Source organism: Acyrthosiphon pisum, chromosome A2 (genome assembly GCF_005508785.2).
Source record: "Acyrthosiphon pisum isolate AL4f chromosome A2, pea_aphid_22Mar2018_4r6ur, whole genome shotgun sequence".
NCBI classification, from domain to species: Eukaryota; Metazoa; Arthropoda; class Insecta; order Hemiptera; family Aphididae; genus Acyrthosiphon; species Acyrthosiphon pisum.
In genome coordinates, this window is record NC_042495.1 from 66,590,693 (window position 1) to 66,607,354 (window position 16,662).

Below are 16,662 nucleotides of genomic sequence, written 5' to 3' on the forward strand. Positions count from 1 at the left end.
CCTAATAGATATTATGATATGATTAATTTGGAATTTATTATAGGTACCTATTATAGGTCAATTTTTTTTTAATACCATAGATAAGTATATATTATATGTCTAATACATAGACTGATATACCGTCTCCGCTCAGAATCGTTTTTCTTATACAGTGATATTATATCATTGAATTCAAATTTAATACTGTCCATTATACAATAAGGGGACGTTATACCCGCATGTGTTGTCTCTGTCTTACGAGTGCGTAATATAGCAAATTCTACGCTCAGCAGAACACGTGTAGCTCCGTTGGTTTAAAAATTAGAGTGAATTGACCTCTTATAAAATCTAAAGGTAAGATTATTATCTAGACAACCTCATGGACTTTTTATTATATTTTAATTTCAAAGCGAGCTATGAGTATTTTAAAATTGTAAATTGTTTGTACAACTTTAAGTACTCATAACTCGCTTAAAAATTAAAATATAATAAAAAACCCATGGGCTTGTCTAGATAATAATCTTACCTTTAGATTTGATAAGAGGTCAATTCACTCTACTGCGAGTCTGCTGAGCGTAGACTTTGTTATGTTATGCACTTGTAAGACGGAGACAACACATGCGGGTATATCGTCCTCTTAGCAACTGACGTTCGTAGGTGATATGATAACAATACAGTACAAATCAAAATTAAAATAACAAATACTATTTCTACAAAAATATATGAAATCACAATACATTTTAATTGAGTTAAAGTTTAGTGAGATGTAGAAATAAATTTTTATTTTACTTATAATTTCCATTACTCTATTGCAAAGTACCTATATAAGTTATATATTTGATAGGTACAAAATTTGTATTTTTGGTATTTACTTTTCCAATAATATATTTTAGCATAGAGTAATAAATTATAATATTAAGTATTTTAAAATTGTATTTTGAAGCTATTAAAATATTTTTCAGGATATTCCCGAAGATGATACAGCAAGTGGTGATTCGCTTAATGATCACTTTATGCCATATGATTCAAGGCTAGAAGATTATGATGCTTTAAGAAAGGGATATGAGGACTTACGCACTACACATTCAGCTGCTGTTGATAAAATGGACATGATGAAAGATGAAATTAATCAACTGAAAAAACAATGTAATGAATTATTTAAAGAACGGGATATAGCTTTTCGAGAAAGAGATGGTTTAAAACAACAGTGTACAGCAGCTATACGCCAATGGGATTTAACACTTCGAGAACGTAATGATCTTCAAGAAGCTATACAAAAAGTTCAACAACAACATGAAGAAGCAGTCAAAGAAATGAAAGCTGCTGTTGCTTATAGTGTAAAAAGTAGTAAGGAACTTAAAGAATTGAACAAAGCTCATGATGCTGCTGTTAAAGAATATAGCCTTATTATGAGTGAGCGTGATAGTGTTCATAATGAACTTGAAAAGCTCTCTGAAGATTTATCTCAAGCTTACAATAAAAATAAATCATTGGAAAATGAAATAAAATCTTGTAGAGATGAAAAAAAAACTCTACATTTGCACATTGAATCGTTAAAACGTGAAATAACATCAGCATTACACGATCGTGATAAAGCACTTAAACAATGTAATGATTATCAGGAAAGATTTGGAGAGATAACAGCTAAAAATGAATCTCAGCGAGAATTTAAGAGTCATTTAGATTATGGCTTCAGTAGAGAAAGAGAAAATAGAAATGATTCACGAGAACAAGTAGCTTCTTTAGATTTATTTAACTCTTGTCAAAAAGAACGTATGGATAATCTAGATCAAGCTAATCAGGAAATTGAACGTTTAAGAAAATTAGCAGATAAATATCATAATGAATTAGACGAGTCTTTAGAAGAAGCAGAAGTATCTAAAAGACGCCGTGATTGGGCTTTTAGTGAACGCGATAAAATTGTGTTAGAGCGTGAAAGTATACGAACACTCTGTGACAGTTTAAGAAAACAGCGCGATGATGCTGTGAGCAAGTTAGCGCGTGCTATGAGAGACTGTGATGATATAATGAAACAAAAAAGTGATACAGCTAAAGAACTCAATGATTTTAAGTACGATAATAATTTTTTTAAATGCAATTTTTTTCTTATGCAAATGTTTTTTTTTGCTTTATAGGGAAAAAATGGAAGCTCAATTAGAAAAAGAAGCTCGTTTACTACAATTACAGGCTACTGGTCGTTATAGTCAAGACTCTGCAATAGATACCGACCTTCAAGAATGGGATACAGAAATATTAAATATTGATTTAGTAAGTGTTATTTAAAATAACAGTTTACTTATGATTTAATGTAAATGTATATTTTTAGGGAGTCTTAGGGACAAATGAAGATTTAGGGATTGATTTACTTGGCGGAAGAGATGATCCTTTATACCCCAATGATAATGCAATTTATATATCATCTGTCAATAAAGGAAGTGTTGCAGCAAGGAAATTGAGGTTGAACATACTTAAAATCTATTTATATTTATACTATAACTATATAGTATGTACATTATATCTAATATATAAAATTCTCGTGTCACAGTGTTAGTGGTTGCACTCTTATGAAATTTTGTACGGTCAACAAAGTGCACGGGATCAGCTAGTAATATATATATGAGTCAGTTAGTCAATTCTGTTCTTTAAATTTATATTTATCTCAACAATACAATATCCAATCATCTATACATTTCTTTAAATTTAAAACTTAAACAAATAAACTGTTGACTGTTTACTTAATTTCGGCACTCAAATATTGGTAATATTTTAGGATGGTCCTTTTATGTGAAAGAATTACATTACTTACGGAAAAAGATGTTTTTATTTAAGAAAGATATCGAAAATGTAACAAATTATATTCTTAGAATGTTCTGCTTAATTGATGATACTATATCTATTGATTGCCTAGTGGGTGCCTGGGCCCTGTCTGTAATCTGTATAGACCAAAAAGATTTAGTAAATGTGTCAGCACATTTTTGTGTTTGCTGGACAATTAGATCGTAGAGTTATTATGCATAATGCAGACTTTTATACATTATATAATTGGCATGGATTCCTAACAAAACACCTGTTATTTAAAAGGATATAAGTATAGTGTTTGTTATCTGTCTCTGATCTATGTGTAACATAGTTAATTTTACTTCAGAAAAACCAGTTTAGTGTTGTTAGTTTTAATATTGGAGTGAATTGACCGATTATAATAATTAAAGGTATGAATATTATCTAGGGCACCTCATAGGCTTTTATTGATCTTTTTATTTAAAAATGCATTATAAATATTTAAAATGTTCATACTTCTCTTTAAAATCACAGATGATATTCTTATGATAGGCCAATTTACTTTAGTGTTATAACTAGCAAATTACAACACAAAATTAGTTCTGATGAATGAAAATTTGTTGTGTTTTATTGTTTTGTGTGGGTTTGAAAGAGAAATAAAATAGTATGATGACTTTCTCTCAAAAATTGTATTTAATTATTTCATAAATATGAATGATAAATAATATAATATAACTTTAAATATTAAAATTTTTTTTATACTATTTGAAAATATTAATATCTATGTATGTTTTTTCTTCTAGAGTTAATGATTGTATATTAAGAGTGAATAGCCTTGATTGTACATCAATTAGTAAGCGATTAGTTTTGGAGACTATGAGATCATTAAGTAGTGCTACTTTGGTTGTAAGACGCAGAAAGCCTGCTTCTCCATCTAGAAGTCTTTTCACAACTCAACTACAAGTAAATAATTATGATCATGGAATATCATTGGAAACTGGTATATACATAAATAAAATATCACCTGGATCTCTGGCTGCTAAAGATGGAAATTTAGATGTGGGTGATAGAGTATTAAGTGTAAGTAAATGTTTAAATGAAAATAAATGATTAGTCTGTATATTCTTGTTTCTGTTTTTTTTTTTTAGATTAACAACACAACAGTAGATAATATAAAAAATTCAAGAGAAGCAATGCTATTACTGCATGAACCTGGTGATGTATTAACTATTACTACTATGAAATCAACATATTGTGCAGGAAATTGTGGTTCCGGTCCAAATCGTGATATTTATAAAAAATATACTAATAGTACAACACAAACAGATAAATCTAGTTATTCAAGATGTCAAGAATCTTATCAAAAATCTCAATATGCTCAGTCGAGAAGAATGATGCTTGATGTACCAGAAAAACCTCATAGAAATCCTTCACCTGTCAATAATTCTATCACTGAACGAGATCAAGAAAAAGATGCTATTGCTACATTAGATTCTGTAATTGATGCTTTTAAACCACATCCTGCACCCCCCACTACTACTAAACATTCTAGGTAATTATTTATTTTTTCTTGGTTCAATATAGTTTCTTTATTTTTAAAATAACTACTGCTATAATTTCTTTTTCATCAATTTTTCTCAATATGCATAGATTTTTCCAATTTTTAATATAATAAAATATAATATAATTCCTCAGACTTTCTTAACTCGTCAAAAGAACCTCTTGTATCATTAACTCTTTAGTTAAATATGTAATAAAACAATTCTTAACTGCCTAGTCTATTATAGAGAATCAAGTAGTAACTGCCATTTTCAGCTTAAAACTTATTAATTATAGGCAGTTGCATCGTTTTAGTTTTTTGATAGGTCCCCCAAATTAATAGTATGGTAAGAAAGATGTGCCAGTATACTAGGTACCGTTTGTGGTACCAATGCCTATAAAAAAATTATTTGTTTCTCAACTTACATTAAAAACAAACAAATTATTTCAAAACTGGTGCATTTTTTAATTGACTTAATTAGTTCTTCTATGAATTTATTATTTATTAGTATTATTCTCATGACATTCTAAGATCTAGATCAGGGTTGGGAAAAAACACATTTTTAAAAAAAAGTTTTATGATGGTTTTAAACATGTAAAAAAACCATCTTTTAAAAACTTTTTAGATTCTGAGATGAATGTATTGATTTTACAATGTGTGTGTTTTTTTTTGTCTCAATACTTTAAGACAGTAAAAGTGCTTGGATTTTCTTCAACCGTATCTTTTCGTAGAGGAAAGTGAATCTAGTTAGTACTTTGGGTGGTAAAAAGTATAAAATTCCTAATAGTTTTCAAAAGCGCAGGGGAAAAAAGAAAAATTAAGGAAAACCAGTTATTTTTACACAAAATCGGTTTTGGTTTTTAGTATAACTGTAAAACAAATGACCGTAGATACATGACATTTTCACTGGTTGTTAATATTAGCAGTTTCTGTACACGATACAATTTTCAAAACATTGATTTGTTTTGAACTGTTAACGGACATTTTCAGTTTCCAATTTTTTTAGTTTTTTTTTCTATAAATGTCAATAGAATTTGAATTATTGGGTAAAAAAGCTTGTTAAAAAAAAGTTAAAAAGAAGACTCTTAATATATTGTTATAATAAAATTTGAAAAATATTAAAAATCCATACTCACATTTTTATTTTAAAAACATTTAAATTTCGAATTTTGATAAAAGGCGTAAAAATTATGAAAATATGCAAATTATTTTGAGTTAGGAATTCCTAAAAATTTTTCTTTTTAAATTCATGATTTTTAAATGTAATACAAGATTCTTTATAGAGTTATCTACCTTTATCAAAAAAAAAAAAAAATGTGTGAGAAAATCAAATTAAACTTTTATGAGCGTTTGAAGTTCAAATTTTTACAACATTGGATATTCACTCTATTTCTTACATGTAGGGATTTTCTTATTTTGTTGTAAGTAATTCAAAAAGAAATAACCGTAGACACTTTAAATTTATATCATATATTATTTTATTAATTCCTATACTTAATAAAATTTTCATCTATTTTGACTTGTTTTGAGCAGTTTATGTAAATTTAAAATTTTTATTTTTTTGTTTTTTTTTTCTGTAAATATCAATAAAATTTAAAGAGCGTAAACATTTATACAAGGCCCCTGATATATTGCTTAGATGGCAGCTGAAAAATATTAAAAATACATAGGCACAATTTTTTTTATAAGCATTTAAAGTTTGATTTTTGACAACATTTATCAAATTCAAAATTTGAAAATGATTTAGAAATATTGAACACAGTTTTTTTTTTATATAGTTATTTTATTTTCAAATCAAGATTCACGATTTTAGTTATTTTGTTGTAATCTTATAATATTAATTCAACTTACCGGCTATCGTATTAATAATAAGTAATAAAAATATAAGTATTAATTACAATTATGAAAATAAAAGTAAAAAAATATAAAATACAGATTTAATTGATGCTGAAATAGCGAAATAGATGTATCAGCAGCGCCGGATTGAGAGTTTTCGGCCCACCGAGATTTTAAATTTCTATCTTTACTGCTCTAGCGTGTATTATCGCGATTGACAATTCTTGAGGATTAAATAACCAATACACTATACATCAGTATTATACAGCTGACGCATCTATTGTTTTAACCGTGTATTTGGATCTATATTTTACTATATCACTATCTAAAAATACTAGACTACTTTTGTCCAAAAATAATAACAGCCCAAATTTTACGCGGCCCACCGAGATTTTCTCGGTAGCTCGCCGGTTCAATCCGGGCCTGTGTATCAGTATTCAGTAAAAAAAATGTTCTGTATTATGCAAAGCTTATTGTCAGACAGTTTTTTATCTTTGTTATTGATACCTTTATAGGTCTATTTATAAATTTAATATTCACTGGTTTTACTCTTGAACCAATAAATCAATAATGAATGAAACGCTAATCTTCCATATTTGTCAATTATCTTATGATAAGACTCTTCATTTAACAAAAAGAGAGAAAGAGATAGAAACAGCTATGCAAATTATAACAATTTATGAGTATGGAAATAAACACGGAATAAGGTATCTTAGTCCATAGAAATAATTAATAAGTTTAAAAAAAAAAAATTTCATTGTACAATGTTTATTTTTACAAATAAATTATCCCTAATTTAATAGGACGCGTCAGCGCACTGGAATTTAACGAAAGCCATTATTATTAGTAGAAATTTATGTCCAAATTGTATTTTGTGTTTATTTGATATTTTGCATTCCGCAAATTATGCTGCTGGTTATAGGTACATATCATATATAACAGTGTCAAACGAATACTAAAATATACAAATTATTTTAGATTAAGCCAAAACCAATAATTACTACTAAATTATACAAGACTCTAAGGTTGATGTGAATTAGTACATTGCATATTTATCCTTTTTTTTTTATAGTTAGGTAACTTTATTTTAAAATTATTTAATAAACATACCTTTCATGATTTTTTTTTTTTTATAGTCGACATAGAAAATCTAAGGAATTAGACAAGAATGGTGGTACTTGGCCAAAAGCTAGAAGTGGCCCTGTAATTGAACATGGAACTGGTACAATACTTCATCCTCGTAAAAATAAAGAACGTTTGCCATTGTCTGTACTTTTAAATAATCCTCCGACTTGGTCACCTCAAAATAATTCAAAAACTGATACTTCATCCATAGATTTCTCTGTCAGGTAAATATTTTATTTTATTCTATATATTAAAATAAAATATATTTGAAACTATTTGCTTATTTTATTTAAATAGATCTGGTAAAGTTGGTAAAGATGTAATGGACTATTATGTTAAAAAGAAAACTGGAAAATATACAAATAGCGATACAGAAAGTAATGCTGGGGATAACCTCGCAGCAAGACCTACATCAAATATATATGGACCACCATCAACCAACGCTCATCATTTTTTTACTCCACAATACAGTAGATATTCTCAACCATCTCCATCTCATAGCGGGGAATCAATGTTATATTGTTTTGAACCTCCTTACAATCATGTTTCTCAAGTAAATTAAAATATATGTGAAATAAATATTATATACATTTACTTGTTATTAATATAGACAATTTATACAGTTTCATCATAGTCACTCTCCATCAGTTGATATGCACTACAATAGACATACAACTAGATCACCTCATCGCATAATGACGAATATCGGCTATCGTGGTGAAGATATGCCAGAATCTTATCATGGTTATGAAGTTGGTACATTTCCTAGAAAGAGAGAAACTCCTAGATTTAGGTATGTTTGTATTTTTTTTTTTTTTGTGTACATTTTTATTTTGAAGAAAATGTTAAGAAAACATTAAACCCACATAGTTGTTCCTGTCTTTCAAACTTACGACATAGTAAATTTGTCTTCAGTAGAATTAATTTTGTATTGTTAGGTTGATTCAGTCAAATAAATTTATATTAAAGCTAGGAACATACAATTTGTTCTGCTAAATGCAAATTTAGTATTTACATTATTTCATACTCAGCGAGTCATAACTTTTTAAAAAATTTTAATTTTCTAAAAAACTGATGTACAATGTACATATAGGTTATTTTTTTAGTACTTCTTGCTTTTAAATTTGATAATCAATCAATTCACTACAATATTGAAAGTATCAACATAAAATTAGTTCTGCTGATGTTGAAAGTCTGACGGAGTCAGCACATGTGTTATAACATGTTTATTAGTTAATATGATAAAACCATTAAAATAATATATTATGCCCAAGTATAAACACTTAGAATATTGAGAACTATACTATAGTTGACCCAATTAACGTAAAACACTCATTATTTCAAAACTAATAAAGTTTTTGAAAATATTTTTGTTATATTGTTTTATGTTGTTAAAAACAAGATGCTTCTAAAACATCTTTATTTTTAGTCCTTTTAATTTTTAACTTTTTTAGTAACAATATGAATTTTTAATTCCTTATTTAAAAGCCAAATAATTTTTGAAGTATAATTTATTGATATATGAAAATTGAACTTTGGACAAATCGTTTATTAGTTATAAGTATTTAAAGTTATCAGTTATAACAGTTATACTAATAAACTACTTGACCTACATTTGATTTTTATAGATTGAAATACTTCAAATAATATTTTGCTTTGTAATAAGAAATTAAAAATGTGTATTATTCAAAACTGTAAAAACTCAAAAAATAGTAAAACTATAATGTTTTTCCAAAAATATTGTTTTGTAACTACGTATAATAATGTAAAATAAATATTTTCAAAAACATTAGTGTTTTCTAAAATAACGAGTGTTTTAAAGTGACTGGGCCATAACTAACATTTGATAAAAAGTTATTTATATTTAAATTATAATAATAAATATGAATTAATATGTATTACTTATTTTACTTAGAATACCTTCCAACCCAAGTGTGGCTAGTAAAAGTAGTGGTGGTGCAGTTGGTATATCAACTGGGAGTATTGATAGATCTGTAAGTAGTGAGAGGGATAGCCCAATGCCTACTTTTAGAGTTGAAGTTCTTAATTCTGGGCAAATACCTATGCCTGCCAACAAGCGACAATCCTTACCTGAATATGGTTGGGCATCAAAGTTAGTTTTAAAACTAAAATATTGATAGTTTTATTGCTAATTACTAATAAAATAAATATTTTAGATATTTAAAAAAACCACTACTAAGAGGTGTTGGAAGTGGTCCGTTAACTGGCGAGTTGAGATGGATCAGTATAGAGAAATCAGTTGAACCTCTTGGAATTCAGATATCTTGTGTTGACAGTGGTGGAGTTTTTGTATCTACTGTTAGTGAACATAGTGTGGCTTCCAAAGTAGGTCTTCAAGTTGGAGATCAACTATTAGAAGTTTGCGGAATAAACATGAGAAGTGCAACATATCAGTTAGCTGCAAACGTTTTACGGCAGTGTGGAAACTCAATTACCATGCTAGTACAATATAGCCCAGATAGTACGTCTTAATTAGTACATTAATAATTTTGTATAAATAAATATTAACTAATTTATTTTTTTAGAATACCAAGAGCTAGAAGGTGCTGAAAGTTCAACAAGCAGTCGTTCAGAAACTCCAACACCGTGCAATTCCCCTACTGTTAATAGAAAGTCTACAGGTGCTTCAGTTATAGCTCATGGCATGGCTACATTAACTCGTCGAAAGAGTGATCGAAATACAGATAGTAGAAGTTTAAGAGCATATGAACCACGGTATTTTATCATGGAGACAAGGAAGTGTAGTAACTTAGGAATAAGCCTAGTTGGCGGAAATGCTGTTGGAATATTTGTTCATAGCGTTAACTTAAATTCATTGGCTTATAACGCGGGTTTACGGTACGGCTACTTTAAATTTGTCTATTTTAATTAAGCTTAACTCATAGACCTTATACTAATAGACGGAACATCCAGGCGGGATGCGGTTGGATGGTACGGTTTGCGTTACAGTGATATATATATATTATTTACAGTAATATACAGAGTATTGTATCATCTAGTGCGCATGTGCGGTGTACGTTGTACTACCTTGATAGTGCCGTCACGCTTGGACGCCGGAACTACAACCACATTCCGTCTATTAGTATAAGGTCTTAACTATGGATTTATAATTTATTTACAAATATTTTTTTTTTACACAGAACTGGTGATCGTATACTTGAATATAATGGAACAGATTTAAGAGAAGCGACTGCTGAAGAAGCAGCTTATGAATTAGCCAAGCCAGCTGAAAAAGTCACCGTTCTAGCACAATATTTAATTGATAGTCAGTAGTAACATAATTTTAAAATTATTATTAAATGTTTCTAAAAGAAAAAATATGTATTTAATCATTTTTTTATTACAATAGAATACAATGAAATAAAGGATAAACCTGGTGATAGCTTTTTTATACGAGCACTGTTTGATCGTACAATTGAATTAAGTGATGCTGGTAGTAATTCTTCTCAGTTACAATTTCGTAAAGATGATGTTTTGTATGTAGATAACACAATGTATAATGGTGTTCCGGGCAATTGGCGAGCGTGGTTAGTTGATCACAATGGTTATAAACAACAAGTTGGCATTATACCTAGCAAATACAAGTAACTATATTTAAAATTTAAATGTAAAAATATTTTGTAATACAATGGTTTATTGTTAAGTTTAATTTTTTATGATTAGAGTTGAAGAAGAACTTGTAATTAGACGTAGTGGAGGCGAATTAGAAGGTGATGCACGACGTGCAACAAGACGAAGTTTCTTTAGACGTAAAAAACATCAACGCAGCAGTTCCAAAGAATTGGCTAGTTTTTCAAACATAAACTTGGGTTGGTATAGTAGTGACTCTGGCACTTTACATGATGATGCTATTGTTATTGCTTCTTACCAAAGAGTTATCAGGTTAAATTGTAAGTGTAATTTCATAAACAAAAATAACACTGTATTTCATGTATGTTGTACTTATTCTAGCTGAACCAAGCATTCGTCCTGTAATGGTAGTTGGACCTCTTGCAGATTGTGTAACTGATAAACTAATAGTAGATTTTCCTGATCTATTTATGAGATATATACCAGAGGCAAAACATTGCTCTCAAGCATCTATGGAAAAAGGAGTGGCTGATAGTGTGTACATTGATTATCGTAAAAAAGGGTCTGTTTATGAATGCGTTTCTGTCTCTGGACTTAAAGAAGCATGTAACAAAGTAATTATTTGAACATTTCATAAACATATTTACAAAAATATTTACTAAACTTTGTGATATTTATTTTATAGAATTGTCATTGTATAATTGATATTGGTCTTACCAGCGTCGAGAGACTTCATCGTCATCATATATATCCTATTGTTTTGTTAATTAAATTTAAATCCACTAAACAAGTGAAAGAAGCTAAAGACTCTCGATCATCTCATGATAAAATTTCTGCCAAAGCAGCAAAAGAAATGTATGAACATGCGTTGAAGCTTGAATCTGAATATCGACATTACATTTCAGGTGTGTTTCTGTTGAGAGTATATCTAATATTTCATAGTAAATTATATTATAAACATTAAATGTTCTATTGTAGCCGTCATACCAGCTGGAGTTAATGTGGCCTACATGTGTACACAAATTAAAGCTGCAGTTGATTTAGAACAAAGCAAAACACTTTGGGTTCCTTCTCCAACTCCACTTTGATAACAAGTTTTTAATGAATCATTGTTCCGTCCAAAACAATTTAGTTTTATTATTATTATTATTATTATTATTATTATTGCTATTATACTAATTTGGGAATTCCCTTTGAGTTTTATATTGAAAAATGTATTGTTGGTTGATGGGTTTTTATTTTTATATAATAATTTTGTATTTAAAAATTTTACTGCTTATAACATATTAAATATTTACTGCGTAACATACCATAAGAGTATCAATAATATTATACACATTATCTTTAATTATTCTATTTCATTAGATATAAATAGCCCTATTATATTTGAATTTAATGAGTGGTTAGGTAGAGGAAAAGTGGCTAAATTTATAGTGACTTTTGAGGGAGACAATATATTCCAAATTTCCAATTATAAGTACAATCATTGATTATTTAATATTTATAATCAATGGTACATCTATATTGCCTCATCTGAGTGAAAAAAGAATAAGAATATTCTTATTATAAATTATAATATTAAGGCGTCTAGTGCCAATGTAATTTCGTCAACAGACATACGCTGAACAGGAATGTATAATAATGATTTTATTTTTAAATAATAGAGGTTAATATTCTACAGCCTGCACTGAACTCCGTTTTTCAATATTTTTATTTCAAACTTTACAAAATGTCTTCAAAAATAATACAATTTTAAGCTTTTTTTACAAATTGTATTCATTACTGTTATCGTTATCTTACACATACAAATTGTTTGTAAGTAGAACTATTGATTATAAATACTAGTTTATAATCAATGGTAGAACTGAACACAGTTATGTTCTGATAACCAAATGTGATGTTAAAACAACAATTTATAGTTAACAAAATTTGATTAATTATTGCAATTCAAATTATTCTTGTCCCTGTGAAACCTCTGCATGGTCACATTTACCATATTTGTGTTCTGTAACAATACGTATTTTATTTAATTTAGGTCTCTAGTCTATACCTATTACCTATATGGCTATACATTGATTTTTACACTATTTTGTATTAACTTCGGTTAACCTGTTACCCGGCAATCATACAAAATTCACAAATTTTTCCATTAAATATTATATTTCCTGACAAAATATGTACATGTCTTTTAGAGCACTATAATAATATAATACTATAATATTATGTATTAGTTTATAGTTATAAAAGTTTTATAATTTTAATTGATCCGTCAGTCTTGTCATTGGTCGACTGACGTTTCACCAATTTCTTACAATGTACTATAATCAATTCGGGTTCGGTAAAAATTGCAACGTTACATTTCTTAAATATATATATAAAATTCAAATACCACTCAATCGTCTCTATAGGTATCTCAAAAACTACAAAACGTACGAACCTGAAATTTGGATTACTAGCTTTATATGTGCAATAAGAAAGGATTTTCTGATATACGCATTTTAAAGAGGCGGTCAAATAGGGATCTTGAGATTCACGGTCGAAATTGAAACTTTTTTTAATTATAAATGGTTGCCATTGATTACTCGGGTAGTCGGGCAGATCAGGAACAAGCAAATGCAACAAATTGTCGTATTGGTATTTGGTATACTATATTACCTTACCTATAGTGCTTAGGTATACTAAATAGGATTTGCCACAAAAAAAACTGCTAACAGGCAAAACCGGGGTATTCAGCTAGCTGATACTAGTAGATAACATACATTAGGTCCACATAGAAATATCCCGTCTATTTTGAACGCCGATGCAGCTTTCAAACAATTTAAAATCGTCGAATGACAATATGACATGCCAGCCGGTATACTTCTCGTAATCTCCCATGCCAATTTAATCACCTCAGTCATATAACATATTTAGTCGTGCCCTCATTGTATGTGCCACTCTCGCTTTTTTCGACACCTTACAATTAAGAATATTGAACATTATACTGATCATGGCCAAATTCTGCGTTTCCAATTTCACAGATGCACTGTTATAGCTTTCGATGCCGTACAACGTCAACTTAGAGCACGATTAAAGATATACTTTAGTACTTTACATATCTTTAATTGTGACTTAGAGTCACGAATCAATGTGTGTTCAACTTGTATTTTAAAATTTCTGCCTGGTATACACGAGGCATATCACATGAATCTTTCAGCAAAAACACTCCAGACACCGTGAATAATTTCAAATTGCCCCATTCACCAAGGGCTTCCATCTTTGAAAATCCAGGGGGTACGCTATATTTTTCAATATTATTGACCTTTCTGTTAACCTGTTAACTGCTATATGTAAGTTTACGTAGCATAATATTAAATGGCTGTATTCCAGGGTTGTTATGTTTAAAACACAATATTTTATATAACTTGTTTTTAAACATGTTTAAAACATAAATTGTAACAATTGTTTTAAATATCTTTTAATTGTTCAAAACTCTAAAATCCAAGCGAAGAGTGAAATACTACTCAGTTTTCTTCTCCCCTCTATTAGGCCATACGTATATAATTTACCACCCCCATCCCCCTCTGACCGTTGTACTCTGATATTTTCGACTAAAGAGTTGTGAGGAACTTGTCACATTTTGTCGTGTTTATATTCACGTGTAATTATGAAATATTACTATTATTAGCTACTAATATAAGTATTATTACAATTATGAAAATAAAAGTAAAAAAATATAAAATACAGATTTAATTGATGCTGAAATAGCGAAATAGGTGTATTAGTATTCAGTAAAAAAAATGTTCTGTATTATGCAAATCTTATTGTCAGACAGTTTTTTATCTTTGTTATTGATACCACGTGTAATTATGAAATATTACTATTATTAGCTATATGTGGTTAACAATATTAATATCTTATTATTTACTTTTATTTGAAAGTCTTGTAACGATTTGTGTAAAAATTATCTCCGAGTACAAAAGACGGCCGCCTGTGGTGGCGGTGTGATAAATTCAAAATTATATACGAGCCGGTGGTGGTGAGGCATTGAGGCGATAACAAAATATAATGTACTGATTAAATGATGGTACTCGTGCAACGTTTTTGATTCTATAGCGACTGATCGGTCAGTGGTCAAAGTGTCTTTATTGAATCTTTTGTTTTTAAATATATAATATATACATAGAAAAAACATCCCACTAAGGATCTGTTTAATGAATTCAAAGGTTTTACAACACAACAATTATTTTACAGAAATGCTCAAATATACCCTATTATATTATACGTACAAATTTAATTTTTATTGCGCTTAAAGATATAACCTAGATACTATAACACACGTCTAAAAACAACTTAAAAATCCTTATTGTTTGTTTATTGAAATAATAAAATCTACAGTCGATGTTTTTTGCAAGTGGGTTTGAGCATAGGCGCAAATAGGGGGAGGATTTAGGGGCTAATCTCCCCAAACATTTCCTATATTTTATTTTAAGCTTATTCAATATTATCATAGTAAGGCTTTAGCCCCCCTCCCCAAATCCCAAACGCTATTTGCGACGTTTGAGATTACTGAATGATATTCCGGTGCAAATTATTAAAATTAGTAGGTACCTATACATATATATACCATATACGTATATTAACATTAGTACCTACGTGGCTACGTCTTATAAAATATACAAACCCTCTATTAAACTATGGTTGTTAAATAGTACTAATTACCTACAGCCTATATGTAATGTACCAGCGTATATAATGTAATCTACTTATTTATCTATTTCATTTTTGTTCTTCTTTATATATTCATTTATTGCTATTTATGTTTTTATTATTATTTCACTAATTAATAATTACTACTAGGTATGTCTATTTATGTTTTTGAATTATAGTCAAATATGACGCAGTTTTTACGGAAATATAAAATATTATAAAATGTATAAATGTAAGTTTACTTGTCTTTTAATAGCACTCTAGTATAGAGGTTATCCTCAGTGGTGAGATGGGCCATTTACAATGCTATATTTATTTACTTACTGAAAGTCGTAATTTCTTGGTCAATAAAAATAGAATTATAATTATTTTTATTATAGTATATAGATTATAGGTTATACTATACCTCAGTTCATTTTCATAATGGTCACATACACTGGTCATTTACTATACCTACGTTCACGTGACCAAAACATCAATATATTTTTTGAGATTTGTAATTTAATAAAAACACTGTTGGTTAACACTTAACTTACACGAGCATGTTCAGTGAGGAACATTATTCTGTTGAAATAAATAAAACTAAAAGTATATTCCTTAACAAGAAAAAAAAACACAATATCAGCATAATAAGTAACTTTTTTTTTTATTAGCTTCTTGTACAGGTACAATTGTATACAAATATAGCCCAACAATTACGGAAATACAATTAAGGACATAGAATTACAAATGATAAACATGTGTGACACAATTTACATAAAACAATATGTTTACAAAGAAAAGAGAATAAAAAATTAGATATACTAATATCTTAAAGCTAATACTAAAAAGCCAGCCTCCAAAATAAATGCTATGACTTGAATTATGGCTATTTCAGAATTAGAGTTAAGAATAGAATAAAGATTAGGGGTGATATTAAGAGCATTTAGGGAGTTGAGCAAAATGATGTGTTGAAAGCACAAGGAAGGACATTCGAAAAGAATGTGTGATATATCACAAAGACTATAAGTAAGACATAACTACATAAGTAACATTATTAGGTACATTATTAATACATTTTATAATAATAATATGTAAACAGTTTTTTTTATTTAACAGTTCTTGAAAATATGCTGTGCAAAGTT

General features: G+C 28.7%; 1 protein-coding gene across 2 annotated transcripts in view; it reads left to right on the forward strand.

The window, feature by feature from the left end:
• LOC100167270 (disks large homolog 5) overlaps positions 1–12,052 on the forward strand; it is a 15,497-nt gene extending 3,445 nt beyond the window's left edge. For both annotated transcript variants that reach the window (XM_001945465.5, XM_016806831.2), the window contains 17 exons: positions 942–2,050; positions 2,115–2,247; positions 2,306–2,436; positions 3,561–3,837; positions 3,906–4,309; positions 7,270–7,482; positions 7,556–7,811; positions 7,882–8,051; positions 9,174–9,371; positions 9,436–9,740; positions 9,805–10,117; positions 10,420–10,544; positions 10,629–10,863; positions 10,943–11,169; positions 11,231–11,463; positions 11,535–11,754; positions 11,828–12,052. In XM_001945465.5, the coding sequence (XP_001945500.2) occupies positions 942–2,050; positions 2,115–2,247; positions 2,306–2,436; positions 3,561–3,837; positions 3,906–4,309; positions 7,270–7,482; positions 7,556–7,811; positions 7,882–8,051; positions 9,174–9,371; positions 9,436–9,740; positions 9,805–10,117; positions 10,420–10,544; positions 10,629–10,863; positions 10,943–11,169; positions 11,231–11,463; positions 11,535–11,754; positions 11,828–11,937 (4,659 nt within the window). In that variant the 3' untranslated portion in view covers positions 11,938–12,052. The remainder of the gene's footprint in view (positions 1–941; positions 2,051–2,114; positions 2,248–2,305; positions 2,437–3,560; positions 3,838–3,905; positions 4,310–7,269; positions 7,483–7,555; positions 7,812–7,881; positions 8,052–9,173; positions 9,372–9,435; positions 9,741–9,804; positions 10,118–10,419; positions 10,545–10,628; positions 10,864–10,942; positions 11,170–11,230; positions 11,464–11,534; positions 11,755–11,827) is intronic.
• Positions 12,053–16,662: the final 4,610 nt, after the last annotated feature.